Here is a 16,503-nt window from a genome sequence, read left to right on the forward strand (position 1 = left end):
AGACGATAAAAGGCCTGATTCCACCACTTTCAGGTCCATTCCTGCAAATAAAGCAAAACAAACCAAAGTAGAATATTCGAGGCATTTCGTAGCATAAAACTACGAGAATCGCATGGAAATACGTGCATAAAAGGCTTATAAAGACTATATAAAATGCACGTATCAGCTGCCGTCGTACAATGTCCCTCTCTCTATTCTAAATTATTTTAGGGTTGAGTGGTTGAAATGAGGGGTAAAGTTGAGAAAGACGGAAAATTAGCACGAGATTGAGTAAAATATTACGCGGGATTTAGCTAGTTCCATTTTTTTAGGTTTTGACTTTTTTTTTTTTTGGCGTGGAGATTTTGACTTTTTAAAAGTAGTTTTTAAATTTCCTAGATTGTAGTGTTTGACCAAAATTCTCCTTTTACATTAGAAAAAAGCTTTTTAAACTTGGCCAAACACCCCCTAAAAACTCCAACCCCAATTTCTCCGACGATTCTCCGGCGACGTTCACTTCAACATCGAATTTTTGAATTCCAATCCTTTGAGGTTCGTCTTCTTTTAATTAATCTCAATTTCAAGAACTATATTCACTGAGGTTTTATAAACGCGTAAACCCTAGATTCAATCGCCATCCAATTTTCCCCCAATTGCGAGTCTAATTACTTAATTAGCTACTGAAATTAGTATAATTGATTAGTTAACAATGAAAGGAGCCCGGTCGAACCGGGTAGCGACTACTGAACCGCCGAACGACTGGGTGAACGGTTCTTGGACTGTGGATTGTATTTGTGGAGTGACTTTTGATGACGGGGAAGAAATGGTCAATTGCGATGAGTAATGTTGCTGATGTTGAGGAGACCGAGGTTGCTCGTTGAGTTACCGACTAAAACTATGCGTCATAGTCATCATAGTATTAAGATGAGTAGTAATATTAATGTTGGTTCATGATGAAATTGACTTGGTCATTATCATCCCTATTCGTATCCAATTCAATTATATAAACGGGTCAATTGCATATACCTTAATCCGATCCATTTAATTTTTCTATAACTAGTCTCACATGTTCAACCCATTTATTTTTAAGCTGTTCCTTTCAACCCATTTAACTCGAATTCCCTATTAACCCAACTAATATATAGCCCGTTTAACCCAAAAATGATGAATGTTACTCCATATCTTAATTCACAAAATCTCATTTGTGACGGTACGTATCCGTCATTTTAGAGTGACGGATACCATTTTCCCTCATAAATGACCCAAATAGAGGAGAGAGGGAAGCACATGGGGGTGCCCCACCTTGTCTCCCCTATCCGTTTTGTGAGTGACATTATCCGTCACTTGCTTCAACCCATCTCCAGCAAGACTAATTGATCTTAATTTTTGAATAGGTTAGGTAGATTCTTATGGTTGGTGGTAGGGGTTTCTAGATTAAGGCCTTAAGTTGCGGTGGGTTTGAGTGGTGTTAGGATGTTGTGTGGTGGAATGTTGGGTAAATCGGGTGTAGTGCGGTTTTTTGTGTAGTATTCGTGTTGAAAGACATCAACCCTAACCCAACCAAATAATTTTCGTATCTTAAACATGTCTACCCAATTCTTAAATGGGTCATGGGCTAGGTAGCACCAAAACGGACACGGACAAGTGTTACGGCATCCCATGAAATTTAGGACACGGGATACGCTATTTAAATCTAAGAAAATATATATTTTATGGTTATAAATACTGTATGATTTTAGTTTTGTAATGTATTTGATATTAAATTTAGATAAGTGAAGGTCAAACTAATTCTCATTACCACCCAAATCCATCTTCTAATAAATCTCTTTTGACATTTCATTCCTCGTCTAAACTATAACATGTTTAGGCGTGTGTCCGACACGGGCAGCGTCGAACACGGGACGGCTAGTTAGGAGGAGTGTCCATACTACCTAGGTCATGGGTTACAACATCTTAGCTCGAGCTCTCTAACTTTGTGTCGGTTTTTCGGTGACACCGACAATTGGAAATGTGGAACCTTCCAAGAATAGGAGGGAGTATGATATAGGTAATCCCAAAAGCAGTCATTTTTTTGGATTTTTTTGTTACCTCAAACCTTAATTCCTTAACAAGTGGGCAACTCTTACTAAAATCCCATCACTGTGGTCCACCTTGTACATTCCCTTTTTTAGATCCTACTTGAAACACTTTATAAACCATTTTTTCTGTATGGCTGAGATCTGAGACCGCAATTCTGGCCTGCGACTGCACATCTAGTTTTACAAAATTTTCAGCTGATCACATTATCATAAGCAGTAAGATATAGACTTCAGCTGTCAGCTCCTCATGCCTGGTACTTTTGCCCTATTGCTGCCATATAGTCTTTTTTTATAAGCGTAATGCTGAATTGGTTAGGAATTTAGAAGCTATCATTCTCCCGGAAACTGATCAGTGTAGTAATGAAAGAAAGTCGGACGTCCCTTGTGATAATCCAAAAGAGGTTCTGGCAAGCCATCTTGATAAAGAATGTAAAGCTTCTAATTTAAGCGAAGTAGCAAATACGTCTACACCTTCGGAACAGGATGGGAAGGACAATGTCAATGGTTTAGAAGCTGTGACTGACTACCACTTTGGCAGAAATGATGAAATCACTGATATTCGATGCAGTGCAAAACTTGAATGTGAGGCATCAGAAAGTTCCATGAATATGCAAAAACTTCTTCATGATTCCAAAGAAGCTGCAAGTGCAGGACAGACACCCCAACCAAGTGGAGCAGCACCATCACCACGGAATCATCACAAAATCTCATTATTTGGGAAGTCATCATCTACTATTAGAATATTGGTACCGACTTATATGGTAACCATATATTCCGTAGTGCATCTGTATCATTGTATTATTAGCTAGTGTATATTGTGAATATTTGGTGATAATTAGTTACCATAGAAATAGGAGTAATTTAGTCATAGCCAAAGATTTGACCTAGTTTGTTTAACTATATATGTGGAAGGGATGTATTACGTTTGATATCAAGAATAATAACAATCATCTTCTTCAATACTTGTTCTCTAGTTTTCACATGGTATCGTGAGCTAGAATTCGATTCCCGAAAAATATATACAATACACCATGTCAGGTGATAAATTGAAAGGAACTAGTGGTGGTGGTCCAAAGACCATCCCGACAACATCACCCCTGTACCTCCACCCTTCGGAGAATCCAAACCTCAATGTCACGCAAATCGTATTCAATGGAAATAATTACGATTTGTGGGCTGAGGCAGTCAAGAACGGGTTGGATGCCAAAAACAAATTAGATTTTTTGGAAGGAAAGGTTGCCAAACCTGAATTAGATGGAGGAGAGGAGACTGTCGAAACTGTCGCATGGCGGCAATGCAATGCGATGATACGAGCATGGTTACGTAATGTGATCGATGAGAAATTGCATCCAAGCATCACGTTTACGCAACCAGTAGCAGAGATTTGGGAGGAGTTGCGTGCTAGGTATTCGGCCGGAAACGCGCCACGAGTTCACCAATTAAAAAGCGAACTCAATGAATGCAAACAGGGGAACGATACAGTGGTAGAATACTACACTCGACTCAAAACCATATGGGATGAGTTGGGAAATTATAGCAAGATAAAAGCTTGCACCTGTGGAGCGGCTAAATCAATAATCCAAGAGCGAGAAGAGGAGAAAGTGCACCAATTTCTCATGGGATTAGATTCCAAATCATATGGAAATTTGAGAACAAACTTATTGATGGAAGATCCAATTGCGAATTTAAATCGCGCATATGCTATCGTTCTCAGAGAAGAGAGACATGCTTCGATTACGAAAGTCAAAGAAGACCGAGTAGAGGCAGCGATGGCGGTTCGAAGCACTGGAGGACAAGGCAGAAATTGGGGTCAAAAATCAGAGAATGAGGATACAGAACCACCACCGAGGTGCTCTGCTTGCGGAAAATATTATCACACAGAAGAGAACTGCTACCAGAAGCATGGATATGAGGCTGTGATATCTCGCGGAAGAGGACGAGGAAGGAGAGGTTCTGGCCGTGGTAATCATGGAAGAGGAAGAGGCCGCAATCACGAGAACCACCAAGCTAATGCTGTTGGTAATTCTTCTGGAACGAAGGAGTCTGACTCTACTCAAAGGACTTATACATTCACCGGTGAAGAATTCGAGCGATTGAAATTATTGCTAAGAGGAAGTCCTGAGGGAGATGACAAATTGAAAGGTATGAAAGCATTTTTTGATGTTGAATGGATGCTAGATAGTGGGTGTTCTCACCATATGACAGGAAAGCAAGCACTATTGGAGAATATTTGGATCGAAGATGGGTGTTCTACTGTGAGTCTACCTGATGGCAGGAGGGTTGAGACGAAAGTACATGGAGAAATCAGATTGAGCGAGACATTCGTATTGAAGGATGTTTTATTTGTACCAACCCTTACTTGCGATTTAATTTCGGTTAAGCAATTAATTTGTGAAAATAATTGCATAGTAACATTTCATTCTGATTTTTGTGAAATACAGGACCTGAGTACGAGGATGATGATTGGACGCGGTGAGCATCGTCATGGGGTGTATTACTTAAAGACGGAGAAGAAAGAAATGGTAGCTCGCACTGTTGTCACGAAGGAAGCAAAATTATGGCACAAAAGGCTTGGACATCCATCTAAGAGTATTTTCCTTAGTTTTTCTGATTTAATTGGCAGTGATTTACAATGGACATCGGATACAGTATGTGATTCTTGTTGTAGGGCAAAACAATCCCGTACACCTTTTAAGTTGAACAATAAACGATGTGATTTTTTGTTTGGTCTAATACATTGCGATATTTGGGGGCCGTATAAGGTTGCTAGCTTAACTCGGGCTCATTATTTTTTGACCATCGTCGATGACCACAGTCGGGCTGTTTGGGTTTACCTTATGAAAGATAAAAGTGAAGCTGCTTATTTTATGAAAATCTTTTGTCAAATGGTAAAGACCCAATTCGAGTTTTGTGTTAAAAAAATTCAAAGTGACAATGGTACGGAATTGTTGTCGGGACCGATGCAACAATATTATGAGGAGAATGGGATTTTATTCCAAACTAGCAACACTGGTACACCCCAGCAAAACGGACGAGTTGAGAGGAAACATCGTCATATATTAGAGAAAGCCCGTGCCTTACGTTTTGAAGGAGGGTTGCCTTTACAGTTTTGGGGGGAATGTATTTTGACCGCTGCTTATTTAATAAATCGAACCCCTACACCATTGTTAAATGGGAAAACTCCATTCGAAATTCTACATAAAAAAAGGCCAAATTATGAGAATGTCAAAGTTTTTGGATGCCTATGTTATGTGCACAATAATGAAAAATCGAGAGATAAATTTGAGGAGCGTGGAAAACGATGTATTTTTATAGGTTATCCACATAGTAAGAAAGGATGGAAGGTGTATGATCTTAAAGAGAAACGTGTTTTCGTATCCCGAGATGTTAAATTTTATGAACACGTCTACCCATATTCAATCACTAATGATGCAAGCCAAACCAAATTACATGCTGATGGATTGTTAAATGAGAAGGATTGGGTAGACAGGGGGAGTATTAACATGGGTACGAGTGATGTGGACACAAGTGCTGATACATCATTAGACGCACAAAATGCTGCTGATACATCATCAGACGCACAACATGAGGGTACTGATGCAATGACAGACGCCAATGAGGCCATAACTGACAGTGCCGAGACCAGGGACAGCATTGCAGGCCATGAAACAGAGGAAAGAATGGGTCGAGGGGCTCGAGAAAAATTTGAGCCGGCATGGAAAAAGGATTATTATTGCAAGTCAACAAGAGTAATTACCCCCGATCAAGATGCTCACCGTACACAGTCAGCTTCCTCTAAATCAGGTACTCGTTATCCATTAATCAATTATGTTACTAACAATTGTTTTTCCAAGACACACAATTGTTTTCTAGCCAAAATTGACCAGCATAAGGAGCCAACCTCGTATCATGAAGCAGCCAAAGATGCGAGATGGCGTGAAGCGATGACAAAAGAGATAAATGCACTAGAAAACAATGGAACTTGGCGAATTGTTGATTTACCCGAAGGGAAGAAAGCCATTGGGTGTAAATGGGTGTACAAGATCAAGTATCATGCGAATGGAGAAATAGAGCGATACAAAGCGAGACTCGTAGCCCAGGGATTTACACAAATTGAAGGTGTAGATTTTCATGAGACTTATGCGCCAGTTGCAAAGATGACGAGTGTACGATGTCTACTCGCCGTGGCTGTAAAGAAGAAATGGATTATTGAGCAATTAGACGTTAACAATGCCTTCTTGCACGGAGATCTTGAAGAAGACGTGTATATGAGGATTCCACAAGGATTTGAAAGAGACAAAGGCAGAAAGGTATGTAAATTAATGAAGTCCATTTATGGTTTAAAGCAAGCCTCGCGTAACTGGTTTGCAAAATTGAATGTGTCATTGAAGGATTACGGCTTTGTTCAATCCTTGGCGGATTATTCATTATTTACATTGAACCGAGATGACATTTTTATAGGGGTTTTGGTGTATGTCGATGACATGATAGTAGTGGGAAATAATAGAGTAGCATGTGACAATTTCAAGAAATTCCTCGACAAACAGTTTGGGATCAAAGATTTGGGCAAACTAAAATTTTTTCTTGGAATTGAGGTTGCTCATGGCGCTAATGGATTGTTTCTCAATCAAAGAAAATATGCCATAAATATTGTTGAAGACAGTGGTATGGCAGGCGCAAAAACGGCATACACTCCCATCCAAGCTCGGCATAATTTGGGGCTCGCAAAGGGGCCTGTTTTGCACGATGTTATGAAGTACCGGCGATTAGTTGGAAGACTGGTATACTTGACGATAACCAGGCCAGATATTGTGTATTCGGTTCATGTGCTATCACAGTTCGTCAACGAGCCCAAGAAGGAGCATTGGGATGCCGCTTTGAGAGTGGTTCGGTATGTTAAAAGAAACCCTAGTAAGGGAATTACCTTTAATGTCAATTCGGATTATCAACTTCGAGGATATTGTGACTCGGACTATGCTGGCTGTCCCGTCACAAGGAAGTCGTTGAGTGGATACTTTGTGTCAATTGGAGGATCACCCATTTCTTGGAGAGCGAAGAAGCAAGTTACGGTGGCCAAATCAACGGCTGAAGCGGAGTATAGAGCAATGGGATCGGTCACAAGCGAATTGTTGTGGCTAAAATCGTTTCTCGTGTCACTTGGAGTTTTTCACACCAATCCTATGCTAATGTTTTGTGATAATCAAGCTGCACTTCATATTTCTAAAAACCCCGTGTTTCATGATCGAACGAAACACATCGAGATTGATTGTCATTTTGTTCGTCAACATTTGGTGTCCAATGTGATCAAAGCGCAACATGTGCCAAGTAAGGAACAAATTGCCGATTTGTTCACTAAAGCTCTTGGAGGGGAATCTTTTGATCATTTGTCGTACAAGTTGGGTCTCGGGTTACCCCGTGCTCCAACTTGAGGGGGAGTATTAGAATATTGGTACCGACTTATATGGTAACCATATATTCCGTAGTGCATCTGTATCATTGTATTATTAGCTAGTGTATATTGTGAATATTTGGTGATAATTAGTTACCATAGAAATAGGAGTAATTTAGTCATAGCCAAAGATTTGACCTAGTTTGTTTAACTATATATGTGGAAGGGATGTATTACGTTTGATATCAAGAATAATAACAATCATCTTCTTCAATACTTGTTCTCTAGTTTTCACATCTACCTCTCCTGCTATTGTAAGTCATCATCTACATCACAAAATCTCATTTTCATGATTCCAAAGAAGCTGCAAGTCACATCCTTGATTAGCTTTATTTAATTCACACATGCTTTACGTACTAAGGTTATAGCACGCTTATTGGGGGGAACTGATGCAGCTTGCTTTGCTTTTACATCAGGAACTTAACAGTTCTCCTAGAGTTCCTCAAGTGCCACGTGTACGTAATGTTGGGAGCTTACCTCAACTACCTTCTTCCTCTGCGGCAAACATGATAATGAAACGTACTTCCATTTCAGGAGGGAAAGAGAAAAATATGGTAACATCATTGTTCCTTTTCTAATCTCTCTATTTTTCGTATTAGAACCTTATTTGTTTTGGTAATCAACTTTGCAACAAGATGATATTATTCTTCCTCTAGTACATTTAAACTAATATGATGGGTAACGTTGTACTAGTTTTCAAGAAGAAAAAGTAGGGACGCTCCCAAGGACGAGGCTCGTAGTTCTCGTGAACAGGACAGTGAAGTTGGTAAAGTTGATCGGGTGCCCTCGTCTCCTGATTCATCAAAGCAACCAGACACTTTTAATCTAGCTGAGGTTAATACTGATTCTAATGCGAGAAAATCTCGGATCTCTTCGTCAGCTGCAAGTAGTGGCCCATTAACTACTGACACTGCTGAATTGAAATCTTCAGCAGTAAATAGTCACGAAGATGAGACAGACGCACATAAAAATCCCGAAGGGACTTATCGCACTTTACCAGGTAGCAGCACTATGAATTCTATGTTGTTTTGCTTTTCAGTTACACTTTTGGGATTTGGAGGGAAGGAAGGGAAAGGGGGTGTAAAAGGGATATAAAATCCCTTGTTTACTTAGCAAATAAGGGTGGAAGGAAATAGTGGGTGAGGGATTTGGAGGGATCTATTTTATCTCCTCTGAGGCAAATCAAAATCCTTTTAACAAAGAAAAGATTTGGAGGGAAATTGTATCTAAACATCCCTACTTCGTTCCCCCTCGCCTTCACTGTCCTCCCTTAACTTGCATCCTCTCTCCTCCCTTCCCTCTTAGTTTGCTATCCAAACAAGCGCTAAGAGGTGGTTTGGATGCTGGGAACTCGAAGGAAAGGGAAGGGAAAGATACAAAATTCTTTGTTTAGCTATCAAGTGGGGTTTGACGGAAATGGACAATTAAAATCTTCCCAACATAGGTAGTTGGTGAGAAATCTTCCTTGATCCATAGTCCTTTCCCCCTTCTCTCTCTCTCTCTTTCGTTCCTTCCATTCCCCTTCCGTTCCCAAATGCTGCCGAAACACACTCTGATTAGTTTTACTTGTTTCTCTTTACTTTTAGGATTGATTTCAGAGATCATGGGAGCAGGCAAGCGTATGGCATATGAAGAATTGTGTGACGCTGTCCTTCCAGTGAGTTCCATTATGTGAATGATGCTGCTAGTGTTTTGAACTTTTATACCATGCTGACTGTCGTGAAATGTGTGATTTTGTTTCATTTACAGCACTGGCCACACTTGAGGAAGCATAACGGTGAGAGGTATTCATACTCCACTCACTCTCAGGCTGTTCTAGACTGTTTGAGGAATCGCGCTGAATGGGCACGGCTTGTTGATCGTGGTCCCAAGGTATATCCTAGCTGCTTCTGGTTTCATAGTATTCCACTCTCTTTCAGATATGATTTGGTCAGTGTTCATCTTGTGGCCTACACATTCTGTATTTATTTTGATTTTAGGACTACTGACCAACTCTTCTGCACTAGTTAAATTAGAGGCAAGTTTAGTGCATTTAGAGTCTTGAGGTGGCATGTTCATTACTATCGGATTGTTGAGATATTTTTGTGGATGGTGATTGATAGTTACTGGTTTCCTTAATAATAGACCCTTGTGAATTGTGATATAATATATAGCTGCTAGAGTCACCTATGACGAGTAGGATGCATTATGCATCAATTTATTATATGCATGCCTGCATATTGGACACACTGTTTACCTCAGCTGCATTATTATACTACACGGGAGTATTAATTTGGAAATTTGTCTGGATCAGACCAGTTCAAGTGGGAGGAAACGGAAGATTGATGCTGAGCTTCTTAGCTCCGAATCAGAGGATGGAAACCATAAAGACGGTGAAAGCAAGAGCTTTGAGTCAAATAAAGAGGAATTTCCAAAAGGAAGGAGAAATGCGCATAAACGCAGGGGACTGGCCCCGCAAGGAAGAAATGGCTCTGGATCAATTTCTAACTCCAGTGAAGACAGTGTATCTTGTCAAGATGACAGTCACGGAAGCGAAATGGATGTGGCTAACACCGAGGTATCTGCTAGTTCACAGGAGATGGGAGCGTCGTCATGACGATTCGGTTTACACTTTAGTCTGACTTACCGAGTGAGAAACTTTGTTAGATGTGAGAGGTTGTCAGGGAAGATGCTATGCTTTTGAATCCTCCGATTTATACTTTTGCCGTTGTGATTTAGCCATTATATGGATGAGATTGTATCGGAGGTAACTGGATCGGTAGATGATTCTGCTCGTTCATGTTGCATGTTATTCGTAAGAAGCGTCACACATAATATTCGTAAGAAGCGTCACACATAATACTCGGTGTTCAAGGCCGAACACCATAATAGAACATCTCAAATTCTCATTTAAGACAGAAGTATCCATCTTAAGAGAGACTAGTTGATAACACATACGGAATTTAGTTACAAAAATTTACTAATACAACCATAATTTGATCGACTAAGGCATTTGGATTTGAGTTTGAGATTGCATTGGTTGAACTTAAAATAAGTCAATCATATGACCCTTTCGATTTGGCTCGATTTAAGTTGGGTTTATTCACCTTAGGTGATTTGTGTAACTAAAAGTTGAAAACGGGTTGTGGTGAAGTCAATTCATTTTTGGTGAATTTATTTCAGATATAGTTCAATTTACTCGTTTCAGCATCTAAAATATAAAGCCAATTCAATATTGTATTTAAAGTTCTTATCTGCCTTGTTAGGTCAAAATAAATACGCAATATTTATTAACTTATATGGAGTATTATTATATTATGCATGGAAAATTGAAATCTCATACACACAATTATTTTGTTTTTATTCTTACAAGAAAAACATTAAAAATAAACTTAAAGCCCTGTTTGGTAAAGAGTATATTGAATGAAATTAGTATATTTTGGCCTAATTAGTCGATTGATAAATCAATTTATTAATTTCATGTTTTTTTTTAAATATATGATGCGAATAGCAACACATTGTAACAACATATTTATTTAATGGGTTTTTTCTAAAATGTGCCCAATGGCACATGTTAATAAATGTTCAGGCATAGGTTAAGCTTTATTTCAATATTAATTTATTCAAATTTCCTAAAATTTCTCAATTATAATCATCATTTCCTTATTTTTCTCCACTCACGATTGAGTGAGGAAATATTCTATTAGTGAAAATAAATAAATTAAGGATATTAATTTGAATTTAGATAAGCTTATCATGTGCCTATTGAGCACATTTTGGAAAAAAAACCTTAATAAATAATAAATGAAAACAATCTAGTTGTCTTATAATCTGCTAATTACCAAACAGTGTTTCTTAATTTGCAAATTTAATTTGATAGTCAAGCCTATTACAAAAATCTGCTGTATATCCGCTATTATAAATTTGCTTTTACCGTTTGCCAAACATGTCTAAGTAGGGATGTCAGTGGGTGGGTTTTTGGCTTTTGGCGGGTTTCGCCCCCCACCCACCCTAAGTGGGAAGGGTGCGGGTAATGATTTGATGAGTCGTGGGGCGGGGATGGGTTTCAAAATTGTTATTCGTCGCGGGTCGTGGAGCGGGTGCGGGTATCACATGACACCCACTCCACTCCACCCCTCACCCGCCCCGTCCCGCATGTCTCCGCTCCGTTTATACCCGCCTTACTCATATACCTAGGCAAATTTATGCTATATAAAAATAAAAATAAAATTTATAACTTAATTAAAAAGCCTAAATCACTTTTTCATAAACCTAAACAAATTCCATCTACTTCTTACCCACCCAAATGCCCAACAATCTTCATTGGGCATGTGTTTCATTGTTTGTAAAACTATTTCGTGGCTTGAAAAACTTGTGTACTAGTAATTGAATGTTAGACCATTTTGCGGAAACTTATTTGTATAAGTTGTCCAAAAGTACGAGATTAGTATGTTCTAGATTCAAGATTTATATTTTTAAAAATTATTTTGTGAGGAGATAGATAATTTGGCGGGTTAACGGGTCTCCGTGGGACGGAGACGGGTTTGAAAAGTTCAACCTGCTACGAGTGTGAGTACGCATTATAGTTCGCGAATGCGGGTGTGAGCTACCTCTGCTCCGCACCCACCCAAGCGAAAAAAACGACGCCGTTTAAAATACACACATGACACACCCAAGCAAAAAAAGGGACGCCGTTTAATTAGACGAGAAAATCAATAGGCTTTTTAAGACGAGCTAAAAAAGGGGGGCAATATCAGTAGGAGAAGAGAGTAAACATTATCTAAAATCAAAGCAAAAGGATATCCCCAATTAAACATCATACTCCTTTCATTTTTGAGTTATTTCATCAATGGCGCATACTTTGTCTCTTTATAATTATCACCATGCTTCTTCTTTGACAAATCACAAATTATGTTCGTCTTCTTCGGCCCTCAGCCTTTCCTCTAACCCCAGAAGTAGTATCCATTTTTTCAACAACAAGAAGTTCCTTTCTTCTCCTCGAAGTAGGCCTCTTACCATTGTTTCCATGGCTCCTAAGCCTGGTGGCAAAGCCAAGAAAGGTACTTTTCATTTCCGATAAAACCCGGAAACTCATGCTATCAGTATTCTTAAAACATGGGTCAGCCTGGGCTAACATTGTCTTTTTTTTTGCCAAATTATGTTGTTGTCGTCGTTTCAATTTTTGAATTGGGGTGGTTTCTAATATTGTGTTGTTTTTGAATTTCAATGTACACAGTAATTGGGGTGATTAAGCTAGCGCTTGAGGCCGGGAAAGCAACTCCAGCGCCACCAGTTGGACCGGCACTTGGTTCTAAGGGTGTGAATATCATGGCTTTCTGCAAGGATTACAATGCCAGAACTGCTGACAAGCCTGGTTTCGTTATCCCTGTCGAAATCACCGTCTACGATGTTCATCCTCCTCCCACTCCTTTTTCACTTCTACTGTCTTTCTTTTCTGTTTTATTTTTCTGTTTAGAGTAATTTTGTGTTGTTTTCGAATTGGGTTTATCTCAGGATAAGAGCTTTACTTTTGTTTTGAAGACTCCTCCTGCTTCTGTTCTCCTTCTCAAAGCTGCTGGTATCTTTCTTACTTCTTCTTTAGTTACTGTACCTATGTTGTTAATTTCAAAGTACTATCTGTGTTTAGTACGAATCACCAAATGAGGTTTGTGATAGTGATCGCCTACCCGAACTCAAACTGTACTAAATTTTATCTCACAAACCGCATAAGCGGATATAAAGGTTTTGAGTAGAGGGAAAATGAAATAAAGGAGTTTCCTCATAGTAAAAATTTTCTTATGTTTGGAAGCGGAAATGAAGTGAATGTATTTTCCCTCAACATTCTCCATCCAAAGGGTTGGAGAACCACCTGTTGCGATTAGTAATTGCTGACTATGCTTTGCGGTATCTGATTCACTATGCAAAATGTTACAGCAGACCCGATTAGTGACTTGTTTATCAAGGATATCCATCTGCCTTAACTACTGTCATCAGCTTATATATATTGGATTATTGGTGGAGAGAGCATTTTGTGTTCCATCATTTTTGTGGCTCACTGGCTCTGATCTCCTTCGACTACTTGTTGGTCTAAAATGATAACTGTTTGTTAGTGCTCAACCATCGATACGTTTTTGAGGCAGAAACTGAGTGCCAATTTGTTGATGCTGTCATGTTTGACATGTTCGTACTCGTGTTTATGTTCCATCATAGAAGGAAATAATGGGGAATGATCCGAGTGTTCACTCTGTAATCTGTATTGTGACGTTTGATGCGAGTGTTCACTCTAAGTCGTGCTGTTTAATCATATATGATCGGATGAGAGTTCACTCGATATAGTTCTGTTCAATGAGTGTGTTTACTCTATATCGTGCTGTATAATCACAACCTAATGGGTTGTTACTCTATATAATGGTTTTCTATCACCTGACTGAATGCAGGTGTTGATAAGGGATCGAAGGACCCGCAAAGGGAAAAGGTGGGGAAGATCACAATTGATCAATTACGTCAGATCGCCACTGAAAAGTTACCAGATTTGAATTGCACAACCATTGAATCTGCAATGAGAATTATAGCCGGTACTGCTGCAAACATGGGAGTTGACATTGACCCTCCGATTCTTGTAAAAAAAGAGAAAGTTGTTGTCTAGGTCTTTGGCTTGATCAATTGTTGTTTCAGTAGGCTTCTGAACTATTTTAATTCTATTGTAATATGAAAACTTTTTGTTGAAGTAGTTTACTTTCACCGTTTACCCGTGTATTTCAATTCCTAGTACAATAATTCATCCAAGAACCAAGAGCTGATAGTAACAAGCTAGGTTTAATGAGAGAATTTACAAGTTTGAACGTATATTTTACTCGGTGTTGAACAGCTTTCACAAGGGATAATAATAGCAAATAATCTCGAAGGCTTTGTTGTTACTGTCGTTTATTTCTATTATCGCTCAAGACTGAATTTTTCTGACATTTATCGCTCATGTTAGTCAACCAAAAGCCTCTCACTCTTTTGCTGCAATTCTATCTCCTTCCAGCAAGTAATTGTAAACCAAATAGGATTAATGCCAAAAGCTACAGAAATTTATAAGTGGAAGTAAAGCAGCATACAGCCGATAGAAGTTTTAATGAACTAAACCACGATCTAGTTCACGAATTTAAAGTCACAACACTTATCATCATTCAATTTCTAAAATAAAAGTGAATCCAAGTCCTCTTGACTAAAGACAGCAAAGGCGGATTGGATGATGAATAGCCCATCAACGCATATTTGTCAGAGCTTTAGCGACTATACCAGTAGCCTCAAAATAACGATCCACGCATCGGGAAATACAGCTGCTCTCACTTCCACTTAAGCTCGATCCTGGTTTTGTGATACACTTTTCAAAGCACTTCACTTTCAAAGTCTGACCATATTTATATTAAGAAAACAAGTCAAGTTGAAGCCACAATCAAATTATACTATGGAGCACATGACTTGGTAAAGCTCAAAGAAATGAAGCATAAGATAGCAACAAACACAAATAGAATCACCAACACTCGCTAACGTGTTAAATCAACAAGTAGCCATCTCACTTTAACATTACCCTTCAACATGTGATAATATTGCAAGCCAAAGCTGTTTAATTTGAAGATATCCTATAGTACATAATATGTTGTTGTAGTAATGAGATTTGTGAATTGTGCAAGCTAAAAACTCTCTGTCAGAGTCATTTGTTTCCTTATCCAATCTTAAGATGACTCGATCATTTATTCCATCACCTTTTTAGAGAGAAAACTAGACTCGCCAAATTACAAGTTTATCCTTGCTCTAACGCACCTCTTTTTTCTCCTCGTCGATAAGTAATGGGGTTCTCTACAAACAACAGTGGTTCAATCATCTAACCTAAGGACAGGAGTCGTTTGTATTGAGGATTATTAGTCAATTTTCATCTCCTTCCTCTATCTAACACCTTACGCCACCCCTACTTCCTACTTTATCGTATTTTTGCTCGATTAACCTACACTACAATTACCCCAAATCCAATAACCTCAAAGATAGTCGAGCAAGTCTTTGTACCAAAACGATAGGTAAATTAAATAAGTTTCTAACCCAGCACTGACCACAAATTCCCAAATTGCAAAAACTCGACTATCTATCTAGCAGGGATTAACGCTTTCCTACCAATGATAAAAACTGAATTCTTTTAATTAAAATTTTTGGGTTTTTTTCGCATGTAAATTACTCTATTGCACCAGCAATTCCCACCACTAGAGAACTCAATCCTTATTTAACTTCCGTAAGACGTCAAATCCTAGCTCCGCCAATACTACTCAGTAATCAATCACATACAAAAACATGTAATCATACAATCATGCGAATTACAATAATAAGAGGTAAATTTGAATTAAAAATTAGAGAAATGAATGGAAAAGAGGGAAAAAAGACCTCGACAAATTCTTCAATGTAGGCTTGTTGGAGTTGATTTTGAACCTGAGACATGACTACCTCTGGGTTAGGTTGCGAAGATCCGCTGCTAGGTGAAGAAGATCCGAAGGAATCCATCTCTTTCTCTTTCAATTGATAAACCCTAATTTCCCTAAACCCTTTTGTTTGCTTTATCTTTATGTGTTTATCCCTCTTTTTAAGTTTTAACCTTCTTCACACATTCCTTTTTAGGTCTTATACTCTTGTACAAGACTCTGTTGGGCCTTACGGATTGTACTCACACAACTATCCAAATCATGGACCGACCCGATCAATGTCATCTTTTTTTTTTGGTGACAAGGAATACGTAGCTACTCCCTCCGTACCACACCAAAGGTAACGTAGGAAAAAATGGAGTATTTAAGAAAAGGTGGAAAAAGTAAGGGTAAAAAGGGAAAAAATAGGTGGGGTATGTAATTGTGGGTTTAATTGTGGGTTGGTAGGTGGGGTATGTAATGGCATTTTGTGTAAATATCAAATAGGTATAAGGATAACTTGGTAATGTTGTGGGCCAAATAAGGAATGTTACCTTTGGTGTGGTACGTCCGTTTATAGTAAGTG

At 38.8% G+C, this 16,503-nt stretch overlaps 3 protein-coding genes across 5 annotated transcripts; 2 read left to right on the forward strand and 1 right to left on the reverse strand.

The window, feature by feature from the left end:
• The first annotated feature begins 375 nt into the window (after positions 1–375).
• On the forward strand, positions 376–10,320 carry LOC141653678 (uncharacterized). 3 transcript variants are annotated; one of them, XM_074461516.1, is made up of 8 exons: positions 376–531; positions 2,626–2,783; positions 7,741–7,760; positions 7,923–8,060; positions 8,200–8,506; positions 9,093–9,163; positions 9,256–9,378; positions 9,800–10,320. In XM_074461516.1, exons 2-8 carry the CDS (start codon positions 2,660–2,662, stop codon positions 10,100–10,102), a joined length of 1,086 nt encoding a protein of 361 aa, XP_074317617.1. In that variant the 5' UTR covers positions 376–531; positions 2,626–2,659; the 3' UTR covers positions 10,103–10,320. The 3 variants fall into 3 exon arrangements, with proteins under 3 accessions (XP_074317617.1, XP_074317618.1, XP_074317616.1); XM_074461515.1 differs by having other exon boundaries at positions 377–593; positions 2,354–2,783; XM_074461517.1 differs by lacking the exon at positions 7,741–7,760 and having other exon boundaries at positions 376–593; positions 2,354–2,803.
• Positions 10,321–12,159: 1,839 nt separating this feature from the next.
• On the forward strand, positions 12,160–14,233 carry LOC141653679 (large ribosomal subunit protein uL11c). The gene is made up of 4 exons (XM_074461518.1): positions 12,160–12,545; positions 12,722–12,894; positions 13,000–13,063; positions 13,923–14,233. The coding sequence occupies exons 1-4, from the start codon at positions 12,335–12,337 to the stop codon at positions 14,129–14,131; spliced, it is 657 nt and encodes a 218-aa protein (XP_074317619.1). The 5' UTR covers positions 12,160–12,334; the 3' UTR covers positions 14,132–14,233.
• Positions 14,234–14,516: 283 nt separating this feature from the next.
• LOC141653680 (uncharacterized) lies at positions 14,517–16,106 on the reverse strand. The gene is made up of 2 exons (XM_074461519.1): positions 15,904–16,106; positions 14,517–14,881 (listed from the first exon to the last, which is right to left on the reverse strand). Exons 1-2 carry the CDS (start codon positions 16,018–16,020, stop codon positions 14,735–14,737), a joined length of 264 nt encoding a protein of 87 aa, XP_074317620.1. The 5' UTR covers positions 16,021–16,106; the 3' UTR covers positions 14,517–14,734.
• Positions 16,107–16,503: the final 397 nt, after the last annotated feature.

The sequence above is a fragment of the Silene latifolia genome, chromosome 4 (genome assembly GCF_048544455.1).
Source record: "Silene latifolia isolate original U9 population chromosome 4, ASM4854445v1, whole genome shotgun sequence".
NCBI lineage: Eukaryota > Viridiplantae > Streptophyta > Magnoliopsida > Caryophyllales > Caryophyllaceae > Silene > Silene latifolia.